Genomic DNA, 27,189 nt, shown 5'->3' with positions numbered 1-27,189 from the left:
TACAGAGATTGTAAAAAGAAACATTCACTGATAATTACAAGTAATGAACTATTGCTTCAGTAAGCAAAAAGAATTGAAATCATGGCTTTAAATATTTCAGATATTATTTTCAGATAGGAAGTTATTGTCATGAAGACCAGCTAGAACTATATCTATGAAGTTTAATTTCTAGTCTTTACCTAACGACTGCTACTTTTTCAACCCAGAGAGACTATTGTACACAAGAGAGTTAATGAAAGTTCATATGAAAGTTGAAAAGAGCAAATGTAACTGTGCTTACATCCCAACAGCTCATCCCTGGTGAAAGGAATCCTGAGGAGCTTCCACCCATATATTCTTAAGACACCTGTTATGGATCAGAACTCTAGGTAACTCTGGAACTCATCATTTGCATCTTTGAGGAAGCTACAGGGAGGAATTGTGGTGTTTGATTTATAATATGTAAGTGAACTCCTCAGATATTGAAGTCTGCATGCTAATCCCCTAAGGAAAAGAGAACCCAGGAGTCTCTGTGTTGAATTGCCACCACCAAAAGCATCAAGAGCTATTTCCCTCAGAGCCTTTGGTCTAATGCTAATATATAACCTGGATTCATGTTTCCAAGTCAAGTAAGACTGAGCACCTGAATTCCAATTATTCCAATTATTCTACAACCTTTAATCACAGAAATTTGGAGGACTTTCATGAAGTTGAGCCTTTGTACATATACAAGTGATTTCCTACATCTGAAAAAGATTTTCATCTATTCTACAACACATCTGAAGGTAGACAATTATCTTTTTTCATAATTCAACCTGCACAGTTTGCAGGTATGTTTAATGGCTAGAGAGGTAAAGATAAAACATATCTCTATGGCCATAACTCTGCCCTTTGAGGCAGCATAAAACAAATCCTATTTCTTATTGTTGTCATGTAGATACTAGGTATAAATTATTATAATCTATCTTCAATTTTCCTGAATAATTGTGAGTTATAAACCACCACCAGAAAATATAGCCTCTAAGAATTAAGCACCATTCACCAGATGCAATTTTTCTTGGGTGTCTATCACTTCCCGCATTTTGGATACTCTTCCTTATAATGAAATCACTAGTATTTATAGGTGTTTTTCTCTGGATCCGGGGCCGTTGAACATGAGGAACTTTCAGTCCAATCTTTCTCCACTTTGAATGTTGTGCAGAGCTTGCTCATTTCTACACACATTTCAAACTCAGCTTCCCTTAAAAAGTCTCCATCGACCCCATTCTTGGCTAGCACCATAATGACCAAGTTCCTACAGGACCCCCCATGTCATGTTCAGCACAGTCATTGGTCAGGTTCCCTGTCCCCTTCACGATGGTGACATTCTGAAGATTTGGAATTCTGTAGCATTTGTGTCCTCATGTCGAATGCCCACAACAAATGTTTGATTTAATTGTAAAAATTTGTTTTAATATTAGTTCACATTCACAGCCCAACACCATCATCTTGAATCATTACAATCATAAAATTTTCCACTAGGCAATTTTCTTCAACTATATTGTGATTTCAGTCCTCCTTAGTTATGTTCATTTCTTCACTTTTGTTCTGATTGGTTTTTATCTCTGATCAAAGACATAGAAAAACATGTTTGAATTGAAGCAGGTGCCTGCCTCCTGTCTGTAACTTCTTATCTTTCTCCTTCTTCTTTCTTCTTTCTCCTTCTTTGGTAGGGAGATTGAACCCAGCATTGCTAAACCCCTGAGTCCCATTCACAGCCATTTTTATCTTTTATTTTGAGACAGGGTCTCAGTTTCTTAGAGCATTGCTACATTGCTGAACCTGGCTTTGAACTTGTGATCCTCCTGCCTCAGCATCCTTAGCTGCTGGGATTTCAGGTGTGTGCCACTGGGCCTGGTTTCTCTGTAACTTCTTAATGTTTAATAGAAAAGCCTATCTTTTTCTCATTTACAAGTTATAAAAATCCTATGAGAGGAACATTGTTATATTTTCAAGACATATATTATAATAGTTTTTGGTTGTTGGAGAGAGACAAGTACCACACTGGAGGAAATGAAATATACAGAAGCAGCATAAGTGTAGAGGAACTCCCAGGCATAACCTAGGTGGGGAGGACTTACAGGAACATGGCAAATTAGTTGGTTGTGATGGAATGTTCTGTGTGTTCAGTTGGATGCCCTTGTTGTGTTGTGGTTGTTTTAATTTTTATAACACTTGCATTGAAACATAATTGATGTGCCATAAAATTCACCTTTTCCAACTGCACAGTTCAATGTTCTTTACTATATTCATGAAGTTGTACAACCATCACATATTCTTATTGTAGAATACCTTTACCACCAGCATAAATGAAGTCCTATACCCATTAGCAGACCCATCCCAGTATCTTTGTTCTGGAAGGCACTAAACTACTTTCTTTCTCTACAAAATTTCCTATTCTGACACTTCCTATGAATGGAATAACACAGCACATGGCCTTCTGTTTCTTGTTTCTTTCACATAGCGTATTTTGGGTCCATTTAGAATGTGGCCTATCACTCAGTGCTTCATTCCTTTTTATTGCAGAATAATGCTGCTCTGAAGGACATACTACACCTTGCCTGTCCATTCAACATTGGTTGGACATTTGTGTGGCCTCTGTTCTTAGGCTCTTGTAAGTAAAGCTTCTCTGAATAGTCAGCTGCAATGTTTGTGGATATATGCTTTCCATTCCTATTAGTTTGTACCTGGCACTGAAATTTTTGGATCATGTGATAATTCTGTATTTCATATTTTGAAGAACTTCCCAACTGTGTCCTAGAAGTTTGTACCTATTTACAAATCCACCAGCAATGGATACAATTTCACATCTCTTCACATTATCGTCAATAGTTATATTTGTCTATTCTTTTAATTACAGCCTCCCTGATCAATGTGATATATTCTCTAACTGTCGTTTTGATTTGAATTTCTTTAGTAATTTATGATGACAAACACATTTCAGTGCTTATTGGTCATTTGTATTCCTTAAATAGAAGAAAGTTCATTTGAGTCTGCAACTATTTGTTATCATGCTGTCATTTCAATTGTTGATTTGTAATAGATCTTTATGTACACTAACTTCAAGTTCTCCATCAGATACATTACTTGAAAATATATTTTTCGTTTCTGTTTGTTTTCTTGTTATTTTTATATGGTGTCCTTTCAGATTTTTTTACTGGTCTGACATTATTATACAGGGTGATGGGTTTCATTGTGGCCTATTTATACATGAATAGTACATATTTTGGCCAATTTTAATCACTGATATCATATTTACCCTTCCTCCCTTCCCACTTTTCTCTCCCTAGTTCCCTCCCATCTGTTATGGTCTCCCATCTGTTTTTATGATATCTGTTTTTCTTTCTTTTATTCACTCTAGCTCTGAAGTCTGAGAGAAAACAATCATACTTCTCTGAGTCTGGCTCATTTCACTAACATGATACTTTCCAGTTCTGTTCATTTTCTTGCAAATGACTTAATTCCTTTCTTCTTTATGGATCAATAACATTCCATCATGTATAAATTCTACATTTTCTCATCCAATTATCTTTTGATAGACACTTAGGTTGGTTTAAGGAATTGTCTATTGTGAATCATGTTTCCGTAAATATGGGTAAGGATGTATTTCTATAATATGCTGATCTTAATTCATTTGGTTAGATACCAAGGAGTTGCATAGCTGGATCATACGGAAGTTCTATTCCTATTCCTTTGAGTAACCTAGATACTGATTTCCACAGGTAATGTACTAACTTTGATTTACACAAAGAGTGCAAAAGAGTTCCTTTTTCTCCATTCTCATGATGTTCAATTTACTACTTTTTTGTGTGTGCTAGTATCTGATTTTAGGATCTTATGTAAGGAACTATCATTAGATCCAAGGTCATAAGGATTTAGTCTTAAGCTTTTTTTTTCTAATATTGTTATAGTGTTAGCTCTTTACATTTAGTTCTGTGACACATTCTGAATTAATTTTTGTGAATTGTGTGAAAAAAGTTCAAATTAATTATTTTACATGTACTTATCAAATTGGGCCAGTGCCATTTATTGAAGAAAAACATACCTATTCAATTGTCTGAATCCTTACGACAACTTAATTCTTCATAGATGTGAATTTATTTCTGTATTGTCAATTCTGCTTCATTGATCTATCTATCTGTACTTAGGACAAAACCACACTAACTTTATTATAGTTATATTATAGTAATTTCTCATATGATGCCTCCAATTTCTTCTTATCTTCATTCAAGTTTGTTTTGATTATTCTATATCCCTTGCATTGTCATAGGGATTTTATGATCTATCTGTGAGTGTCTGCCATAATAAAGCTGAGATTTTCATAGAAATTGCACTAAACTTATAGATCAATTTGGGAAGTACTGCTATTTTGACAAAGTTGAATATTGTTGATTCACTAGTATGGTATTTTTTCCATTTATGTAGGTCTTTTATTCCTTTCATTAATGTTTTACAAATTTAAGAATAATGTGTTTTTTTTATTTAATTTATTGTCAAGAATTTTATTTTTGCATTACATTTTAAATAGCTTTTTTATTGTTCACTGCAATGTACAGAAATGCATTTAAATATTTCTCTGACCTTGTGTTCTGCCATGTTGGTGAACTTTTAAATTCACCTAATAGTTCCTTTTCTTTTTTTTTTTTTTCAAGGCCTTGTTTTCTTTATGACAATAAATCGGTAATTAATTAGACTCAAGACTTCTCAGGGAAGCCCAGAATTGGGCCTGGAGAATAAATACATGGGAAAACTGTAAAACCATGAAAATACATTTTTTAAAAAAAGCTTTCAGGTATAATACACAAAAGCAAACAAGTTTATCTTAAAAAATATCAAGTATCACATCCATAGCCTACTCCTAATTATAATTACTTCTTAAAGCAACATTTGTCTTTGTTTACAGATACAGCAGCAGGTGATAAAACCTAACATCTCAGATTGCTTACAGTTCATAATACAAACAAATGTATATGTCTTATATCACATTTTAGGCAGTGTAACTTAAAATGCATAGACAATTACATACATTAAGTCAATGAAAAAAAATCACGATTTTAAGAAAAGTTACAAAAAACCTTTGTAGAGCACACATAAATCAAGTTTACTTAATGACAACAAATTTGTACCTGCTAATCAGTGACAGGCAGTGGAAAGTGCCTTTAACCAGGGGAAGCGTGGGGGGGGGGGAACACCCTATTATTCTGCACACTAGAATAGCTACATTGATCAACACTAACTTCTGGAAACATGTTTTCTAAGTTAAAAAAAAAAAAAAAAAAAAAAAAAAAGATCATCACACCCGCTGTCCTTTAAAATGCTCCAAAACTGATTTGTAATTTCCATCAGCAGATCTCCTAAAATATTCTTATAATAGGTAACTAATAATGAGTGTACTAATGAATTCTGTAAGGTCATCCCTAGACTAGGACCCCCTCAAGGACTGGGATTTGCCTGCAACTCTCTGGCCTCTGGAATAGCACCTGATCAGACGTATAAGTGTCTGCTGAATGAACACAGCCCTCAGATGTTTTCTATAGCCAGAAGTTTGCATGCAATTTTAATACTGGTTATTTTATTGGCAATTTTTGTTTCCCTTGGCAGAATTCTGAAAATAAAAAGAACAGTGTCTGTCTTTTAATAATATTGCTTTACTAAGTTTACAGTCTTCCCTTGAAGGATGCCCACCATTTTCTAAGCACTTTATTAGTGATTTTTCCGAATTTAGGTTTATGCTTTTCAAATAATGGTAATACTTGAAGGTCTGTGTAACTTCTGAAATCTGTGACCTGGCATTTGATGAAGCTGGTTCTACCTCACCTGGGGTGAGAAAGACACTGGCACTGATTATTTAGAAGTGCAGGCAATGGACTGATATGCAAACCAGTCTTAATGTAAATTTTTAGAGTTATTTTCACCTATACCAAGATTCAAAAACTGTACATTTGAGGATAAAAGGCAGCACTAATTATTTCTGAGGTAATGTATATCATGGGCAAACTGACTTATAGAAAATATTTCATTGTAATTGTGACTTAGGCCAAAAATTTACCTCTTTGCTTCTTTGAACTATTATTCTCTACTGAAAACAATGGCAAAATGGACAAATAAGGAAGATGGTCCTTGGTTAATGAAAAAATGTTTATTCCTAAATAATCAATATATTCTTTACACAATAAGTCAGAGCTGTAAACAGCATCTTCAAAAGCATGAAAAGGTGGCAGGTGAGACCTGGACAAGCCCATGTATTTGTGAAAGTCCTTCATTATTTATTATTTAGGTGCTGGGGATTGAACCCAGGGGCACTTAATCACTAAGCCACATACCCTACACTTTTTAAGTTTTGAGACAGGGTTTCCCTAAATTGCTTAGGCTGGCTTTGAAATTGAGATCCTCCTGTTGCAGCTTCTTGAGTCATTAGGATTACAGGAATGTGCCACCATGCCTGGATGAAGTCCTCCTTTAAGGAGTACTGAATTTTTAATAATTGTGTGTGAATGGGATCTAAGGTCTAGGTTTCTGTTTTTCAAGGTTATTTGTGGATTCAATATTTTAAAACTTAAAAAAAGATTCTAACTCCAGAACACCATTATTCTTGAACATAGTCCAATTATTTTTATCAAATTTATTTAGAAATTCTTTATATGAAACCCAAATGTAAACATATCATATTTGATGTGTATCCCTTAAGACCAAATATGCTTGCCAACGTCTTTCCATAAACCAATCTTGGCCTAGCCTGACTTGTTTTATTTATATATTTATTTTTGGTACTGAGGATTTCAACTAGGGGCTCTTTACCATTGAGCTACATCCCCAACCCTTTCTTAGATAGGGTTTAAGTTGCTGAGGTTGGCCTCAAGCTTGAGATCTCTTGCCTCAGCCGCCCAAGTCACTGGGGTTACAGGCGTGTGCCATTACATCAGGCATGACTTGTTTTAAAAGCATTATTTTCCTACAAAGAGGAAAACCCCATATGCTATTCCTCATTTGTTCACTGAAATTTTTGCTTCTTATTTCCACCCTAAACTTATAATCTTTTGGCCCAGAGTACCCACAAGAATTGAGACATCCCCATTGCAAACCCTGGACAATTGAAGAAATGAGCTCTACAAAGATAAAAGTACCAGTTATAAAGTCCTTGGAAACAAAGTCATAGTTACAATGGCACTATGGGTCACTAGCAACGCTATTAAATACATTTAGGAGTAGTAATTTCAAATCTTGGCTTCATGGCCCTTCAAATTCTTTAGCAAAAGATTTTTTCCTGTAATAAATGGACTCCACAATTACAGATTTCCATACTTGCTACCTTTTTTAGTGGTGTTACATTAAAAATTTCACCTAAAGCTGGAGTTATCTCAATTTGGGTCAGTCAAAATAACTATGAATAGAGGTATCTTTGCTGCTATCTCATTTTCCTATCTTATCCTTCCAGTTCACTGACAGCTGAATACTGACTGATGATTTAAGCTATGATACGTAAGGTTACCTGTTTTGCAGACTGGAAACTATTTTGACCAAGGTCCTAAGAGTCTTGTGGATAGATAGCTACTACCTGTCCTTATAAAGAACTGAAAGAACGACAACAACAAAAGACTACTCTTGCCACTATGTAAGAGCTACGAACATTTCCCAGTCTGAAGACATCTAAATAAATTAGTTTCTACCTTTGCCAATTCTGAAAGCTTGAATCTATCACCTGCTTAAAACAAGGGAGGCTTAAATGCTGATGTTCCTCTCAAAAGGTGACCATATTCTTTTCTTAAAAGGAGGTAGCTATCAAATCATTAAACTGGCAGCTCTAGGCATTCTTGACATTTTAATTACTGGAGAAATAAACTACTGAATATTTTATTTCAAATAAAAAAACAGAGCTCCAGCATAAATCTTTTCTATATTCATTTGAGAAATCCACAATATATTTTAGTAACCCAATGGATACATTCAAAATTTCACAAAATGTTACTTGATAAATAAAGTCAGATCTATCCCAGATCTAAGACTGATTTAAAGGCAAGGTGCCAAAAAGCAACCAAAGCTGTTTTGGTAGTTATAAACAATACTCAATATTTAAGCAACACAGTCACACTGCTTTAAACTCAGTTGCAGAGATCTACAATTTATTATTTTCACTGTATAAGATAATGTTTTCAAAGATGGTACTCAATTCCACTTATCTCCCTGACAACAAATACAGAACTTAACTGTTAACCATAAATACTTTACAGATTCAGGAAACTATGCAGGAGACAATGACATAGCTTAACCAGACTCTGAAAGACAGAAACATTTTTGATTCACACTTGTACAAAGAGAACAGCCATGTCTCTATGACTTAAAGTTCTCCAAACATAACTGCTATATATTCTATATGATCTGATAACAGACTCCCCAGTGTGTGCCAGTTTTCTATATAAGGGAGTCATCAGAGATGTGTTCCTTCTAACGAACTGGGGGGTGGAGGGAGACTTCAGGGAATGGTCTGGGCAGAAGACATGCCTCAGGTTTGGTGGGAACGAAAACTACTTGTTGCAATGAAGCAATTTGGTTTGAGGTTTAACCCAAAACAATTCTTTCCTTGAGCTCTTTCCAAAGCAATATGCATAACTTATAATTCATCCTAAAGTAATACAAACAGATATCAGCTCTCCAAGAATATAATTTACATATCTCTCTGAGTGGATTAAAAAGAAAAAAAAAAGCATTAGGGCTATGGGTGCAGCCAAGTGGGGGCAATTTAACATGTGTGAGGCCCTGGGCTCTATTCCCAGCCATGCAAAATAAAATTAGTTTTCATAAAGGCAGATTTTAGAGTTGAGTTATATGATCCACATGGCAAAAATAAAACAAATCACAAGTTTTTACTAAATATTTGAGGATAAAAATGAGGAGTGGCTGGAGAATGAACTCAATATCTGACAATAATTAGTTTTAAAATGTATATCCAAAATAAAACCATAAGAGAACTACGTTTATTTATCACATAGAGCAGCTCAAAATGTTCAGAGGCATCATTTGTTTAAATCATAATGTGATTGCTTTTGAAGTTTATTTGGGGAGGGGAGTGATTATAGAAAAATACTTAGAATCTGCAACTTCATTGGCAAAATATTTTAACAATAACTCATATCATCTTAGATTTCTAAATGTGTAGTTTCATAATTTAAACAAATCGTATCAAAGAGCTATTCAATTTAATCACTCCCCCCCATGAAAACCAAATAAAATCACACCTGAATGATTTACTTCTATGTTTTTATCTTCTATGTTCTGTACTACACATCCAAGAGGCAAATATCTTCTGAGAGGTGCAAGAGTTGTTCTTTCATGAATGCCCTCTAAGAATAGTGAAACCAGCAATTTTTATATATGCATTCACATGCATATATATGTACTTCAAAAAGCAAAGCGCCATCTCTTCATCCACTGTTAACTTAATGGTAAGAATGGGGGCCACCAGGCATTGGTGGAGCACCAGAAGGTCCTGAAGACACTTGAAAAGGATTACTGGGAGTAGGATAGAGTCCTGGTGTGGGATACGATCCTGCAGGGGCAGGATATGGTGCTGGTGGTCCCCAGGCTCCTGGTGGCACAGTGCCCCATGGAACAGGTGGTGCTGACCCTGGTGCCTGGGGAGGAGGAGGGGTGGGATATGGCCCTGGAGATGGATATGGCATATTAGGAGTAGGATACTGCCCTCCCATTCCTGGTGCCCAAGGTCCAGAAGACATGGATCCCCATGGACCTAAAGGACCAGCTGCAGATGGATCTGTGGGTGCACCATATGGTCTAGGTAGCTCTGGTAAGGGCATATTTGGTGTAGGATAGGGCCCTGTGGGGCCAGGGCCTGGCACAGATGGGGCTGGATAAGGACCACCAGGTGGGGGGCATGATGGTCCAGAAGGAGGAAAGGGTGCTGGGGGTCCTGGAGGTGGTCCGGTGAGAGGCACGAAGGGATACATTCCTGTTGGTGCTGGTCCAAAAGGCACAGTGGAGGGTGTTGCACTTGGTGGGAGTCCAGATGGCACAGAAGGCGGAGCACTTGGGTTATTCCAAGGGTTGGAACCTGGCCAGCCCTGAGGAGGCTGACCAGGTTTTGTATTGCTCACAGCAGGGGTTTTGGCAGGGGAGTGTTCAGGTAGCGCATCTGCCAACTGGCAAGATCCAAGCCCGCAGCAGGATGTAGCAGCGGCGATGGTTCTGAGGGAAATGGACGCTGAAGGATCAGGCGCAGCTTGACTGACGGCAGCGGCGGCAACAACACTAGCAACAGCAGCAGCAGCAGCGCGCGGCTCCCTCATAGTTCCTTTTCATGAATGGTTTCTTGGTATTTTCTATGGACAAGATTGGAGTGTGTTACATGTAGAGATAGTTTTACTTACTACTTTCAAATCTGAATGTCTTTTCATTTTATACTCTTGCACAATTATACTTTAAAGAGCTTCTAGTATAATGTTGAACAAAAGTGCAGGGTGTCTTTCAGTCTTTCACTTTTAATTGTGATATTGGCCATGGATTTTTGTAGATGATGCTTTTATTTTAACATACAGGAAAACATTTGCCTACAGAACACTTAAAAATATTAGAAAGAAGGCATGAAGATTAAATGTAGTAGTCAAAGTTCTCAGACCAGTCCTTTGGATTATCAGGGACTACATGCTAATAACCACACTTTTATCATAGAGCACAGGTTAGGAAAAATCTGATATTTATAGACATTGCCAAATTTGGGAGAATCTCAAGGTGTTTGACTGCAAACGCAGTTGAGCATTCGACAAAAAATAGATACACCTGACTGAAAAGGCTTGAATTTTATCAAATTTTTTTCCCTTCTTCCATAGAATTCCAATTAGAAAATGACACAAGGAAACCATTCCACAGTAACTGAATTTATCCTCATTGGATTAACAAAGAAGCCAGAGCTCCAGCTGCCCCTCTTCCTCTTCTTCATAGGAGTCTACATGTTCACAGTGGTAGGGAACCTAGGCATGATCTTGCTGATTGGGCTCAGCTCACACCTGCACACCCCCATGTACTATTTCCTCAGCAGTCTGTCTTTCATCGACCTCTGCCAATCCACTGTCATTATCCCCAAAATGCTGGTGCACTTTGTGGTGCAGAAGAACACCATCTCCTACCCTGAATGCATGACTCAGCTCTACTTCTTTGCAGCTTTTGCAATTGCAGAATGTCACATGTTGGGTGCTATGGCATATGACCGCTATGTTGCCATCTGTAGCCCCTTGCTTTACAATGTAACCATGTCTTATCAAGCTTGCTCTTGGTTGCTAGCTGGAGTGTATAGTATGGGCTTGATTGGTGCCACAGCTCACACAGTCTGCATGCTAAGAGTGGTATTCTGTAATGCTGATATAATCAACCACTATTTTTGTGATGTACTTCCACTATTAGAGCTCTCCTGCTCCAGTACTTTTGTGAACGAAGTGCTAGTTCTGTGCTTCAGTGCATTTAATATCCTGGTCCCAACCTTGACCACCCTTAGCTCCTACATCTTCATCATTGCCAGCATCCTGCGCATTCGCTCCTCTGAGGGCAGAGCCAAAGCCTTCAGCACCTGCAGCTCCCACATCTCAGCTGTTGCTCTCTTCTACGGATCTGCTGCGTTCATGTACCTGCAGCCATCGTCAGTCAGCTCCATGGACCAAGGGAAAGTGTCCTCTGTGTTTTACACCATCATTGTGCCCATGCTGAACCCTCTAATCTATAGCTTGAGGAATAAGGATGTGAAACTTGCTCTAAGTAAGTTCCTTGAAAAAAGAAGTGTCCTGTGAAAAAGAGTATTTTACTTTAGTAAAAATTTACATTTTCTGGAAATTTGATAAGAAATAGTGCAGAGAGAGCAATGTATATCCACAAGTCATGAGATTACTTCCCATACTTGATTCCTTGAAAGAAAGGTACCAAGAGTAAGACTGGATTTAATGGATCAGACACATGGAGGATAGCATCTGTCCAAGATGCCACATTATCCCTCTATGCAGAGTAACCTGCATCACATCCAAACACATTTATAAAGCTTCGAAGGACTGAACGGGGTTGATCCTGCCTTATTTGTATGGAAATGGCTCCTTTCAGCAAAAATTATTTATATTTATTTGGGAATAATATATATGTATATTTCCAAATGCTGATATAATCAACCACTGCTTTTGTGATGTACTCCACTATTAGAGCTCTCCTGCTCCAGTACTTTTGTGAATGAAGTACTAGTTCTGTGCTTCAGTGCATTTAATATCCTTCTCCCAACCCTGACCACCCTTAGCTCCTACATCTTCATCATTGCCAGCATCCTGCGCATTTGCTCCACCAAATATATATATATTTGGTCTGTATCCTTTTATAATCTCATTACTTTGCATACCTTTTAAACTATGCATTTACTCTACTAGGCCAACATTTCTGAAGTGTCAATTTATTTTAGTGCCACTTCTACATTGCAGGTCTCGGTTGTGTTTTTTCTGATATCTTTAAACTTCAAAATCCTCAAAGACTTTGCATTATGGAGACAGGCATGGACACCTCCAAAAAACATTATGTGTTCCCTGCCCCTCTCTATTGCACTGCATCCAAGAGGCACAGCAAAGGGCTACTTCTCATCTTTAACCTAGTGTGAGCATTTAAACCTACTAAGTTCCACATTTTTTTTTCATCTAAATGTATAAAACATTGTTTGCCTTCTCATGAGCTGGCCTTCTAAGTGACATGAACATCTCAGTGCAATGTCACTTTTGTGTCACCCTCTAAAACCCGAACTTGTAATGACAGACAATAGGATATTCCCCTCTTGGGAAACTACAGGAAACTACATTCTTAATTTTCTATATGGTAATCATTTCTATGTTCATACCAACTTTATTTTATTACAAAAATATTCATATGTGTGCGTCTAACCCACAAGGGTATATATGTGTGTGATCCATGTTTGTGTATATGACAATGTGTAATGTATGTGTGTATACATATATGTATATATATATGGGTATTACATTTGTATTGCTTGGATCTGTTTTACAAGGTCCATAGGTATGTAGAAGAATGAAATTAGACCTTTTATTTCTCATCCTGCACAAAAATCAAATTAAAATGGATCCAAGCCTAGGAATTAAAACAGAAGAACTATCTATATAGCTCCTAAAAGACAAAGTAGGGTCAACACTCTAGTTTTTAATCTCAGGCAATGACTTTCTTGGTAGGGCCTCTAAAGCTCAATAAATAATGCCAAGCATTAATAAATGGGATGGTATTGAATTAAAAGGCTTCTGCCCAACAGAAGAAACAATTAGGAATGTCAAAAGAGAATCTACAGAATAGGAGAAAAATCTTTGCTAGTTTTACTCTTCTGACAGAGGATTAATATCTAGGATATATAAAAAGATTAAAAATTACATAAAAAAATCAAATAACCCAGTTAATAAATGGAACAATGAATTAACAGACACTTTACAAAAATATACAAATGTCTAACAAATATAAGAAAAAATGTTTAACATTGGTAGCAATTAGGGAAACACAAATCAAAATTACACTGAGAATTCATTTCACACCAGTCAGAATGGCAATTATCAAGAATACAAATAATAATAAATGATGAAGAAGATTTGCTGAAAAAGGAACACTTTCACACTACTGGTAGGAGTGTAAATTAGTACTACGGAAATCAATATGAAATTCCTTCAAAGGCTAGGCCTGAACCATATGATGTAGCTATAACACTCCTCAATATTTATCCTGGATAATTAAAGTCATTGTACTACAGAGATACACACGCATATCTGTGTTTATAGCAGCACAGTTCACAATAGCCAAACTGTAGATCCAGTCTAGGTGTCCTTCAATGGATGAATGGATAAAGAAAAAATTGGTATATATACACACGTGAAGTTTTATTCAGCCATAAAGAAAAACAAAATTATGTCATTTGTGGGAAAATGGATGGAACTAGAGACCATCATGTTAAGTGAAATAGTCAATCTCAGGTCAAGAGTCATACATTTTCTTTCATATATGGAAGCTAGAGAGGAGAAAGGAAAAGAAAGGTGGGCAGGAGGGGTGTTCTAATGAAAATCAGAACACAATCACTAGAGGAAAGGGACTAAAGAGAGGGAAATTGGGAGGGAGTGGGTACGTGTTGGGGAGTGATATTGGACAAATTGTATTGTTATATTGTGTGCATGAATGAATATGTACCAACAAATTCCACCATTATGCAAAACTATAATGCAATAATAAAAAAAATTGTGAAAGAAAGATGCAATACTATTTTGTATTAGTGATTACAGCATCCTTTATTCTGGCCATTCAAAAATATAACAAAAATCATAACTCGATGGTAGATGTAATCTTTACTTTTTACACAACTTTAGCCTGACCTAACCGTCATATAACTCACTGTCATCTGTATTGTTTTTTCTGTTACTGAGACAACCTAATCACAATGTTGAAGTCTGAGTTACAGACGTATGAACATTCCATGTTTGTATTGTTATCATACCTGCTGCTCTGCCTTCTGTTCTAGTTTGCATTTTCCTGCTTAGTGTCCAGTAGTACTGGGTATAATTTCATTGCCAGACCTCTGATGATTCGAACACTCTTTGCCTTTCAATAACCACTTATTAATGCTCTTGTTTGTTTCTTATATTAATAAGAAAAACATGTGTATCTTCTGCATACATTTTAATTTCTCATTAATCTCAAATAGCTACATATGCCTTTTTAGCTATGTAGATATTCAGGACATGATATGATATGTAAAATAAACTATAAGGGTATTTCTAAAAATATAATGAAAGAGACCCTTATATTATTAGCATAACAATCTGCATTGCAATACACAGAAGGTGCATTTATGTGTCTTTCTTTGAAAGTTGGGAGAGTTAAATTGCTTTGATTTTATTCCAGGTAATGTTGCCTATTTTGTTTGCATATGTTTATTCATAGACACTCATTTGTCCAAACTATAGTTTGTCCACACCTTCATTGGGAGGTGAATAGGACATGGGGCTATAGGGTTACTCCTGGGAACTCTAAAATTGGGTCATATATAGAACTGAGCAACCAAGAAAGATCCTCTTTATTTAAGAGAATTTTCCATAAGTTATCGAATCTACGATTCTGAGCCCAGGGGGAACCTACTGTCAATCTATTATTTCTTTCACTTGAGACTGAGTTAAGTGATTTTCCTAAGCTATTGTCTTATTTACTATGAGTAGTGATAATGAGTGAAAAGTGCACCCCAGTCTCTTAGGAGAATGTACCTCTTTTGCCATAGAGACTTAAGGTTATTTCTTCAGCAAATACATCTTTAAAACTGCACCAAAATCATTCTTCCATATTGTCCCTCTATCTTCCCACAGAAAAAAAAATGTCTGTTTCTTCTAAGCGTGTTCTTCTTGTGGTGATTATGGGATCATTTGAATACTCACGCTCCCCTCCCCCTTTTACAATTAACTCTAAGTTTCAATAGTCAGAGAATACATGCTCAAGTACTTATTGATGATTATACCAAACTTTCCTGGCTCCACTTGTCATGTTCTCTTAGACTACCTTCCATTTCAGCAGACGGGAGGTGCATCTGTTATGCCTTTAAAATCTAAGTTCAAGCTTAGTATTGGTGATATTTTGTTTCAAATCTACATGAGCTTTTCACTTTCACTCTAAAATCTTCTGCACACCCCTGGTGCCCACTTTGCATTTATGCAAGTCAGACCAAGCAGTTCTTGCCTTTGTGGTTAGCCCTTCCCAGTAGGACTGGAGACTACAGTGTAAGAACACCACATCTTCCTGTCACCCTGGGTCCCATCTTGGGAAACTCTATCTGCTCCCAAAGGGACGGGGATAATTGAATCCCCATGGTCCATGGCAGCAGCACCTCATGCCACACTTCAATATTAGTTTTCCCTTTTCTCCAAAACTGCAAAAAATTACTTAAAAACGAGCAGATTAAAATTCCATATTGCACAATAATTTCAAGTCCCTCAAAGTATATTTCAATAAAAAAATTATAATTATTATCTCAGAATTAAATTTATGAATATTTTCAGTGAGATCTTTAAATATAATTTTCATTTCCAAAAAATAACTTCCTCTTTACATAGAACCAAATAATGCCTATTGTACACATATTTCCATTTTTCCTCAACATTTGTTTATGTTTCTACAAGAAACAGAATTCATTCTTTATCCTTAAATATCCCTAATGGGACCTAGCTTGGTGCCATCACTGATTGGTCACAGTCATGAAGCAAGCTGACAGGCAAGTCAGGCCGCTTGCATAGTGGAGGTGGCAGCTGGGCACCCAACCCGCCTGCCTTGTGGAGCTGGGTGGCAGTTAGCCAACCTGCCCAACCACCATGCCAAAAACAGATGCCATCACTGAAAAACCTCACCCTACCACAATGCCCTGGTTTGCCTAGTTTGTCACCATCACAGAGCTAGCCAGAGGCTTCTTTATAGGCTGGTCCAGGCATTTTGAATTACTCCTGAGGCTGTGGCCATCATCATTGGAAGAGCAACTCCCTTCCTGAGACACCTACAAGAGGCCAGAGGACTTTTGACAAGACCCAGGAGCCAAGAAGAGGAGGGATTGAGGGACTCGGAACTAACTCAGATCTACCAGGGAATATACCCCATCTGAAGGCCACCACCTGTAGAAGGCCAGCTTCCTAGTGGAGCACCACATTATCAAGTTCCTCCAAGACTTCAGGCTACTGAAGGCTAAGAGGTGAGTTATTGGAAATCTACAAAGACAATATTAGTCAATAGAGGAAATCTGCAATATCCCAGAGTTTCACTATTACGGGGATAGATACCTGAACAATATGAGCAAACAAGGGAAGAAAATGTCCCAAACAAACCTAGATGGTATAGCAATAAAATCCAATGACAGCATGGCAGAAGACATGTCAGAAAGGGAGTTCAGAATGTACATAATCAAAACGATCAGGAAAGCAAACGAGGATATGAAAAAGCAAATGCAGGCATTGAAGGATGAGATGAAAGGGCAAATGCAGGCATTGAATGATCACACCAATCAACAGTTAAAAGAGCAAATACAGGAAGCAAAAGATCATTTCAATAAAGAGTTAGAGATATTGAAAAAAAAAAACAAACAAAAATTCTTGAAATGAAGGAAACAATAAAACAAATTTAAAACCATAGAAAGCATAACCAATAGGATAGAACACCTGAAAGACAGAACCTCAGATATCGAAGACCAAATATTTAATCTTGAGAAACAAAGTTGACCATTCAGAGAAAATGGTAAGAAATCATGAATAGAATCTACAAGAATTATGGGATGTCATGCAAAGGCCAAATTTGAGAATTATTGGGATTGAGGAAGGCTTAGAGAAACAAACCAAAGGAATGAACATCTATTCAATGAAATGATATCAGAAAAACTCCCAAATCTGAAGAATGAAATGGAAAATCAAGTACAAGAGGCTTATAAGGCTCCGAATACACAAAATTACAATAGACCCACAACGAGGCACATTATAATGAAAATACCTATTATACAAAATAAAGACAGAATTTTAAAGGCTGTGAGAGAAAAGAACCAAATTACATTCAGCGGGAACCCAATATGGATATCAGCAGATTTTCAATCCAGACCCTAAAAGCTAGAAGGGCCTGGAACATTTTTCAAGCTCTGAAAGAAAATGGAAGCCAACCAAGAATCTTATACTCAGCAAAACTTACCTTCAGATTTGACGACAAAATAAAATCCTTCCATAATAAACAAAAGCTAAAAGAATTTACAAAAAGAAAGCCAGCATGAAAGAACATTCTCAGGAAAATATTCCATGAGGAAGAGATGAAAAACAGCAATGTAAATCAGCAAAGGGAGGAACTACCCTAAAGGAACAACCAAATAAAGGACAAATCAAGTTGTGACAAAAAAAAAAAAAAATGAGCCAAATGACCAAGAATACAAATCATAGCTCAATAATAACCCTGAATGTTAATGGCCTAAACTCATCAATCAAAAGACATATCCTGGCAGATTGGATTAAAAAGAAAGATCCAACGATTTGCTGCCTGCAAGAGACTCATCTCATAGAAAGAAATACCCACAGACTAAAGGTGAAAGGATGGGAAAAAACATACCATGCACATGGACACAGCAAAAAAGCCGAAGTATCCATCCTCATATCAGATAATGTGGAATTCAAGCCAAAGTTAGTTAGAAGGGATAAAGAAGGACAATTCATACTGCTTAAGGGAAGCATAAATGAGCAAGACATAACAATCATAAATATCTATGCCCCAAATAGTGGCTCATCCATATACGTCAAACAAATCCTTCTCAATGCCAGAAATCGAATAGACCACAACACAGTAACATTACGTGATTTTAACACACCTCTCTCACCACTGGACAGATCCTCCAAAGAAAAATTGAACAAAGAAACCATAGATCTCAAAATCATAATCAATAATTTAGACTTAACGGACATTTATAGAATATACCATCCAACAAAGAGCGAATGCACTTTCTCCTCAGCAGCACGCGGATCCTTCTCTAAAATACACTATACATTATGCCACAAAGATAATGTTAGCAACTACAAGAAAATAGAGATCATACCTGGTATTTTATCAGATCATAATGGATTGAAATTAGAAATAAATGACAGAGTAAAATACAGAAACTACTCCAATACCTGGAGATTAAATAATATGCTATTGTATGATGAATGGATAACAGAAGATATCAGGAAGGATATTAAAAAATTATTAGAGGTAAATGAGAACAAAGAAACAACATATCAAAATCTCTGGGACACTATGAAAGCAGTTCTTAGAGGAAAATTTATTTCATGGAGTGCTTTCAATAAAAGAAGAAAAAAATCAACAAATAAAAGACCTAACACCACGGCTCAAAGCCCTATAAAAAGAAGAACAGAGCAACACCAAACGTAGTAGAAGATAGGAAATAGTTAAAATGAGAGCTGATATCAAAGAAATTGAAAAAAAAGTAAGAATCAAAAAAAATTGTAAAAATGAATAGTTGGTTCTTTGAAAAAATTAACAAAATTGATAAACTCATAGCCACACTAAGAGAAGAAAAGAGAAAACCCAAATTACTAAAATTTGAAATGAACAAGGAAATATCACAACAGACACGAGTGAAATACAAAACATAATTAGAAACTAGTTTGAAAATCTATACTCCAACAAAAGAGAAAGGTTTCTAAAGACATAAATTACCTAAACTGAACTTAAATAGATCAATTTCAAGCAATGAAGTAGAAGAAGTCATCAAAAGCCTACCAACAAAGAAAAGTCCGGGACCAGATGGGTTCTTGGCCGAGTTCTACAAAACCTTTAAAGAGCTCATTCCAATACTCCTCAAAATTTTCCGTGAAATAGAAGAGGAGGGAACCCTCCAAACTCATTCTATGAAGCCAATATCCCCTAATACCTAAACCAGACAGAGACACATCGAGGAAAGAAAATTTCAGACCAATATCCTTAATGAACATCGACGCAAAAATTCTCAACAAAATCCTAGCAAATCACATACAAAAATATATTAAAAGATAGTGCACCATGATCAAGTGGGTTTTATCCCAGGGATGGAAGTTTGGTTCAACACCCGGAAATCAAAAAATGTAATTCACCATATCAATAGACTTAAAGTCAAAATCACATGATTATTTCGATAGATGCAGAAAAAGCATTTGATAAAATACAGCATCCCTTCCTTCATGCTCAGAACACTGGAAAAAATAGGGATAGTGGGAACATTCCTTAACATTGTAAAGGCCATCTATGCTAAGCCCATGGCCAATATCATTCTAAATGGTGAAAAACTGAAAGCTTTTCCCCTAAAAACTGGAACAAGGCAGGGATACCCTCTTTCACCACTTCTATTCAACATTGTCCTTGAAACTCTAGCCACAGAAATTAGACAGACCATGGAAATTAAAGGAATATGAATAGGAAAAGAAGAACTCAAACTATCCCTATTTGCGGATGATATGATTATATATTTAGAGGAACCAGAAAATTCCAACCGAAAACTTTTAGAACTCATAAGTGAATTCAGTAAAGTAGCAGGATATGAGACTAATGCTCATAAATGCAATGCACTTTTATAATAAGCGATGAATCTTCAGAAAGAAGTTAGGCAAACTTCCCCATTCACAATAGCTTTGAAAAAAATGAAATACGTGGGAATCAATCTAACAAAAGAGGTGAAAAACCTCTACAATGAGAACTACAGAACACTAAAGAAAGAAATTTTAAAAAACCTTAGAAGATGGATAGACCTCCATGTTCTTGGATAGGCAGAACTAATATTGTCAAAATGGCCATACTACCAAAAGTGCTATACAGATTCAATGCAATTCCAATTAAATCCCAATGACATACCGTACAGAAATAGAGCAAGCAATCATGAAATTCATCTGGAAGAATAAGAAACCCAGAATAGCTAAAGCAATCCTCAGCAGGAAGAGTGAAGCAGGGGGTATCGCAATACCGGAACTTCAACTCTACTACAAAGCAATAGTAACAAATACGACATGGTATTGGCACCAAAATAGACAGGTAGATCAATGGTACAGAATAGAGGACATGAATCTGTAAGGAACTCAAAAAACTCTACGCCAAGAATACAAATAATCCAATCAACAAATGGGCTAAGGATATGAACAGACACTTCACAGAAGAAGCTCTGCAGGCAATCAACAGATATATGAAAAAATGTTCAACATCTTTAGTAGTAAGAGAAATGCAAATCAAAACTTCCCCAAGATTCCATCTCACACCAATTAGAATGGCAATTATCAAGAATACAAGCAGCAATAGGTGTTGGAGAGGATGTGGGGAAAAAGGTACACTCATACATTACTGGTGGGGTTGCAAATTAGTGCAGCCACTCTGGAAAGCAGTGTGGAGATTCCTTAGAAAACTTGGAACGGACCTACCATGTGATCCAGCTATCCCACTCCTTGGCCTATACCCAAAGGACTTAAAATCAGCATACTACAGAGATACAGGGACATCTATGTTCATGGCTGCTCAATTCACAATAGCCAGATTGTGGAACCAACCTAGATGCCCTTCATTTGATGAATGGATAAAAAAAACTGTGGCATATATATACAATGGAATATTACTCCACCATGAAGAATGATAAAATTATGGCATTTGCAGGCAAATGTATGAAATTGGAGAATATCATGCTAAGTGAGATAAGCCAATCTCAAGAATCTAAAGGATGAATGATCTAGCTGATAAGCGGATGAGGACATATAATAGGAGGTGGGAGGGGTTAGCGTTAGGGTTAGGGTTTGGTTTAGGGTTAGGGATAAGGAGGGTGGTAAGAATGGAGGAAGGAAGGGCTGTATAGAGGGAAAAGAGGGATGGGAGAGGTGGGGTGAAGGGAAAAAATAACAGAAAAATCAAACAACATTACCCTGTGTAAATTTATGATTACACAAATGGTATGCCTTGACTCCATGTACAAATAGAGAAACAACATGTATCCCATTTGTTTACCAAAAAAAAAAAAAAAAAAAAAGAATAGAGGACATGGACACAAACCCAAATAAATACAATTTTATCATATGAGACAAAGGTGCCAAAAATATGCAATGGAGAAAAGATAGCCTCTTCAACAAATGGTGCTAGAAAAACTGGAAATTCATATGCAACAGAATGAAACTAAACCCCTATCTCTCACCCTGCACAAAAATCAACTCACAATGGATCAAGGACCTTGAAATCAGACCAGAGACCCTGCATCTTATAGAAGAAAAAGTAGGTCCAAATCTTCAACTTGTTGGGTTAGGATCAGACTTCCTTAACAGGACTCCCATAGCACAAGAAATAAAAGCAAGAATCAATAACTGGGACAGATTCAAACTAAATAGCTTTCTCTTAGCAAAGGAAACTATCAGCAATGCAAAGAGAAAGCCTACAGAGTGGGAGAAAATCTTTGTCACTCATACTTCAGATAAAGCACTAATCTCCAGAATATATAAAGAACTCATGACTGGGGAGATAGCTCAGTTGGTAGAGTGCTTGCCTTGCAAGCACAAGGCCCTGGGTTCAATCCCCAGCACCACAAAAAAAAAAAAAAAAAAAAAAAAAGAACTCAAAAAATCAAAAAATTCTACACGAAGAATACAAATAACCCAATCAACAAATGGGCTAAGGATATGAACAGACACTTCACAGAAGAAGCTCTGCAGGCAATTAACAGATATAGGAAAAAATGTTCAACATCTTTAGTAGTAAGAGAAATGCAAATCAAAACTACCCTAGGATTCCATCTCACCCCAATTAGATTGGCAATTATCAAGAATACAAGCAACAATAGGTGTTGGAGAGGATGTGGGGAAAAAGGTACACTCATACATTACTGGTGGGGTTGCAAATTAGTGAAGCCACTCTAAGCAGTGTGGAGATTCCTTAGAAAACTTGGAATGGAACCACCACTTTACCCAGCTATCCCACTCCTTAGCCATGACCAAAGAACTTAAAATCAGCATACTACAGAAATACAGGGACATCTATGTTCATGGCTGCTCAATTCACAATAGCCAGGTTGTGGAACCAACCTAGATGCCCCTCAATTGATGAATGGATAAAGAAACTGTGGTATATATATATATATATATATATATATATATATATATATATATCATGGAATATTACTCAGCCATAAAGAATAATAAAATTATGGCATTTGCAGGCAGGCAAATGGATGCAGTTGGAGCATATCATGCTAAGTGAGATAAGCGAATCTCAAAAAACCAAAGGACGAATGATCTCACTAATAAGTGAATGATGACACATAATGGGGGGAGGGAAGGGGGTGAGAATGGAGGAAGGAGGGACTCTATGAAGGGATAATGTGGGGGAGGAAAAAAAATCACAGAATGAATCAAAAACTCTTACCTTAGGTAAATGTATGATTACACAAATGGTATGCCTCTACTTTATATACAGAGAAACAAGATGTATCCCATTTGTTTACAATAAAAATTATTTAAAAAAAGAATCCCTAATGGTTTTATGGCACTGTATACCAGATGCCTTTATTCACTCAACAAATTTAAATATTCCAAGCATTTTTTCATTTTTTAATTTTTTGGTGAATTTTTTCAGGATGCTAGGGATCAAACCCAGGGCTTTGGCAAGCTAGGCAAATGCTGTCCTGTGAACCAACACTGAACTTAACCCCCAGTCCTAGCATTTCTGTTGATGAGTAAATCATGATATTTAATACACATAGGAAAGGTCAGTGAAAGTAAAAACTTTCAAATCTTGCATGTGGCATTGGTTGCTAAGAATGTTGTAGCAAGCTGTTATCCACTGAGTGGCCTAACAGTTTAAAGAACTGAAACTTCTTTTCTAGAGCTCAAGCTGGGAAATCTGAAATTAAGCAAGGGTGAAGGACAATCTCTTCTACATCTTTATCTTAGAGTCTGGTGATTGTCCATAGTTCAACCTAGATTTATTTATGTATTTATTTGGGGGGACCATAGATTTATCTTTAAGTAACAATACAAACTACTGTGAATATGATGTAACAATTGCAATTATAATCATATTTAAATTTTCTGAGCTATCGCTTTAATTATGACTTCAAACGCATTACTCTATGTACTGTTTATAATATTATTCTAGTAATAATCTATCATTCATTTTGAAGAAACTGAAGCTTGCAGACTTTACACCACCTGCACATGGTCCCAATCATAATAAGCTATCAACCCTCACAACTAAGAAGGGAGTTTGGTTCCAGGAACTGTGACATGGCTCACAGTGCATTCTGACTAATGAAATGGGGCAGATCTGAGGACTCCTCCAGTCTGCCTTTCTGAGCACTGAGCATCCTTATTTCCCTACAGGAGTGTGCTGCTGTCCTCTGAATGTCTTTCATTTTCTTTCCACTTTTATTTTCAGACCTAATCAAAGGAAGCAAAATCCTTCATATCTGTTCTAATGGAAGCAAAATGGAGAACCAGAGCCTTTTTCATTAAGGAGATTCAAATTCTAATAGCTAATTACAACTGTTTGTGTAAATCCATATCAAACAAGTTTGTTTTATCTTTAGACCAGTCATAATGTGGCAATTTATGAGTCTATTGCTCTTGAATCCCACCCATCTAGCTAATTCACAGCATGTGCATGAGTTTTGTGCTCTTTCATCCCATAATTCCCTTAAGGAAATGTAAAAAAAAAAAAAAAATTTTCTAACCATATATTGTCATGCCTGGAAAGTGAATTTTAAAGAGTTGCTTCTTCATGCTAATTTTACCTTCAAGGTGTTTGTTCTCATTTTGCTTCTTTTCTGTCTCTCAACATTCAATATCTTACAAATGTATTTTACTTTTTATATTTATTATATTTAAAGCATACGATATAAAATTACATTGTTACATTGTGGACATACACAAATGCATAACAACAAACCCTGCTATTATGTGTAAATATAATACACCAATTTAAAAAATGTGGGAAAAAAAATAAAACGTTCTGCACAGCATAAGAAACAATTTAGAATATGAAGAGAGAACCTACAGAATGGGAGAAAAATTCTTGCTAGCAACCCAACTAATAAAGGATTAGTATCTAGAATATATAAATAACTCAAACACTTAAAACCAAAAAAAGCCCAATTAATAAATGAGATAAGTTAAGCAAACACTTCTCAAAAAAAGAAATACCAATAACCAACAAATATATAAAAATATCTTCAACGTCCTTAGCAATTTGGGACATACGAATCATAGCTACCCTAAGATTTCATTTCATGTCAGTCAGAATGGCAATCATCAAGGATACAAGCTGTTGGGAGCAGCATATCAATTATTGCTTTGAACTCCGTAGCTTTGAACAACTTTACTGCTGCATATGGGAATCTTTCCATGCAAAGGTGTAGACAGACATGCCCATTTGCAGACACTGCTAAAGAGACAGATTCTGTGCCTGGTGTAGAATATGAGGGTACATAGCTTTGAATTCAGATGCCTGCTACCTTGGGGTGAAAGAGATAGCAGTGTGCCTCACTAGCCCTATGGCGCTAGCTGCCTGGAGGAGACAGAGTAACTGCTCAGGTGATAAGTCCCTGTGAGAGACATATTATATATTCTATATAGTCATATGAGGAGGAAGTTCTAAGATGGTGGCTGGCAAAGAGCCAAGAGGTGGTGCATGTGTGGCCTTAGTAAGGCGGGCTCGTACATAATCTCTACTCTGATTGTTCAGGTTTCCTTCCGTACTCCTGGACAACTCATGCTCCCTATTCTTTCTTACACAGTGCCTGTGCTCGTGCACTGATCATGCACGGGCTATTCTAAGGTGATTGGCTGTTCAATTATATATAAGATGCTCCTTACCTGGTGCAAGGAAAGGAAGTAACGTCGGGCTAAATATAGATACTGCTCATTACCAGTCTGCCTCAGATTTTCAGTCTTGCGGGGTTGTCGCTGCCGGGCAGCGACAAGTCCCCACCCAGGTCAACTTCACCACAGCTTCTCCCTTCCTATTTATCTTGAAGAATCCCTCCTCACCATAAAGTCCTTCGGTGTGTTTCAGGATCAGACCCGTCAGGTCTCTTCCACCTGTCACGGCCCTCCTGCTTCCAAAAATATTCCCCAGCACTGCAAAAAATAAAAAAATAAAAAAATAAAAAATTTCCTGAGTCTTGCTTTCTCTCTTGATATTACATTTTCAGACTCTTTATTTCCAGTCATCCCACACCACCTACCTATGGCCTCGTAAGTTCGTAAGTCGTGGGCAGGAATAAGCAATAATGAATGCTGGAGAGGATGTGGAGTAAGGGAACATTTTTCTACTCTTGGTGGGATTATAAATTAGTACAACCACTATGGAAATCACTAGAGAGATTCCCCAAAAGCATAGTCATAGAACTGTCATATGACCCAGCCATACCACTCCTCAGTATTTATCCTAGAATTAAAGTCAGTATACTATAGTTATACATGTATACACATATTTATAGCAACAAAATTAACAACAGCAAATTATGGAACCAGGCTTCATGACATCAGTGGATGCACTGATAAATAAAATGTGGTATGTAGACATAATGGAGTTTCATTCATTCAAAAAAAATGAAATTATGTCATTTGCAGAAAAATAGATGGAACTTGAGAACAATAAGTGAAATAAGTCGAAGAAAGTCAAGGGTTGTATGGTTTCTCTCATTTGTGCAAGTTAAAGAGGTAAAAGAAAAAGAAAGGTGGGGGAATCTCAGGAAAATCAAAAAAGGAAAGTAAAGGAGGGGGTAATCCCATGAAAATCAAAGGGAAATCAGTAGAATAGAGGAAACAGACCTGTGGGGAGAGCAGGGAATAGAAAGAGGCAGTACTGAGAAATGATATTGGTCAATTATATTGCTATATTAGGTGCATGTATGAATATATAACAATGAATCCCTCCATTCTCCATAATTAAAATGTACCAATAAAAATGTGGAAAAATATACACAATAAATTTTAAAGTTCATGATATGATTTTTAATACAGATAAACATAGTGAAATGATTACAATGGATCAAATTAGCATATTCCTTTCTTCATTCACTTTCTTTCATGGATAGGTAAGAGCACTTGAAATGTACTCTCTTTTATTCAAATTTTTGGTATCATATAGTATTGTTAGCTCCAATTGTCATGTACTTCACCTTCTGTCTGTCTGTACACAAATCCACATACACACATGAAATAGTGCTCAAATTTAAAAGAGGTGATTCTGAAGTTTCAACACCATGAATGAAGCTGGTAGATGATACGTTAAAAGAAATCAGCCATGGAAAGAAAAACAATGTATAATTTGACTTATATGTGGAAACTGACATTAAATGGTGTCCTAAATTCCTGTCTCTTTCCAATTTTAAACTATCCTATTTTAAACTATCCTAAATACTACTGTTGGATCAGTACTCACAGTTGTATTCACTTCACATAAAACTTGCCCGTTCCCTTCTATTTATTATACATATCAATTTGCTATTACTACTGTAGAGATCTATAACAAATTTAGTGGCTTAAAACCACAAACATTCATTATCAGATAGCTGGGTAGGTTAGAAGCCCAAACTCAGCCTCAGTAGGTCAGAGTCATGGTGTTGACAGAGGTGGTTCTTCTGGAGCCTGATGGAGA

General features: G+C 36.6%; 2 protein-coding genes across 2 annotated transcripts; one reads left to right on the top strand and one right to left on the bottom strand.

The window, feature by feature from the left end:
- Positions 1-4,774: 4,774 nt before the first annotated feature.
- Positions 4,775-10,319, bottom strand: LOC306639910 (MAPK-interacting and spindle-stabilizing protein-like; the record flags this gene model as incomplete). The annotated part of the gene is made up of 1 exon (XM_079103592.1): positions 4,775-10,319. One exon carries the CDS (start codon positions 10,317-10,319, stop codon positions 9,453-9,455), a length of 867 nt encoding a protein of 288 aa, XP_078959718.1. The 3' UTR covers positions 4,775-9,452.
- Positions 10,320-10,874: 555 nt separating this feature from the next.
- Positions 10,875-11,810, top strand: LOC306640339 (olfactory receptor 8G50-like; the record flags this gene model as incomplete). The annotated part of the gene is made up of 1 exon (XM_079104543.1): positions 10,875-11,810. One exon carries the CDS (start codon positions 10,875-10,877, stop codon positions 11,808-11,810), a length of 936 nt encoding a protein of 311 aa, XP_078960669.1.
- Between the last annotated feature and the right edge of the window lie 15,379 nt (positions 11,811-27,189).

The sequence above is a fragment of the Sciurus vulgaris genome (genome assembly GCF_902686455.1).
Source record: "Sciurus vulgaris genome assembly, chromosome: 11".
Lineage (NCBI taxonomy): Eukaryota > Metazoa > Chordata > Mammalia > Rodentia > Sciuridae > Sciurus > Sciurus vulgaris.
This window is presented reverse-complemented; position numbering and strand designations above follow the sequence as displayed.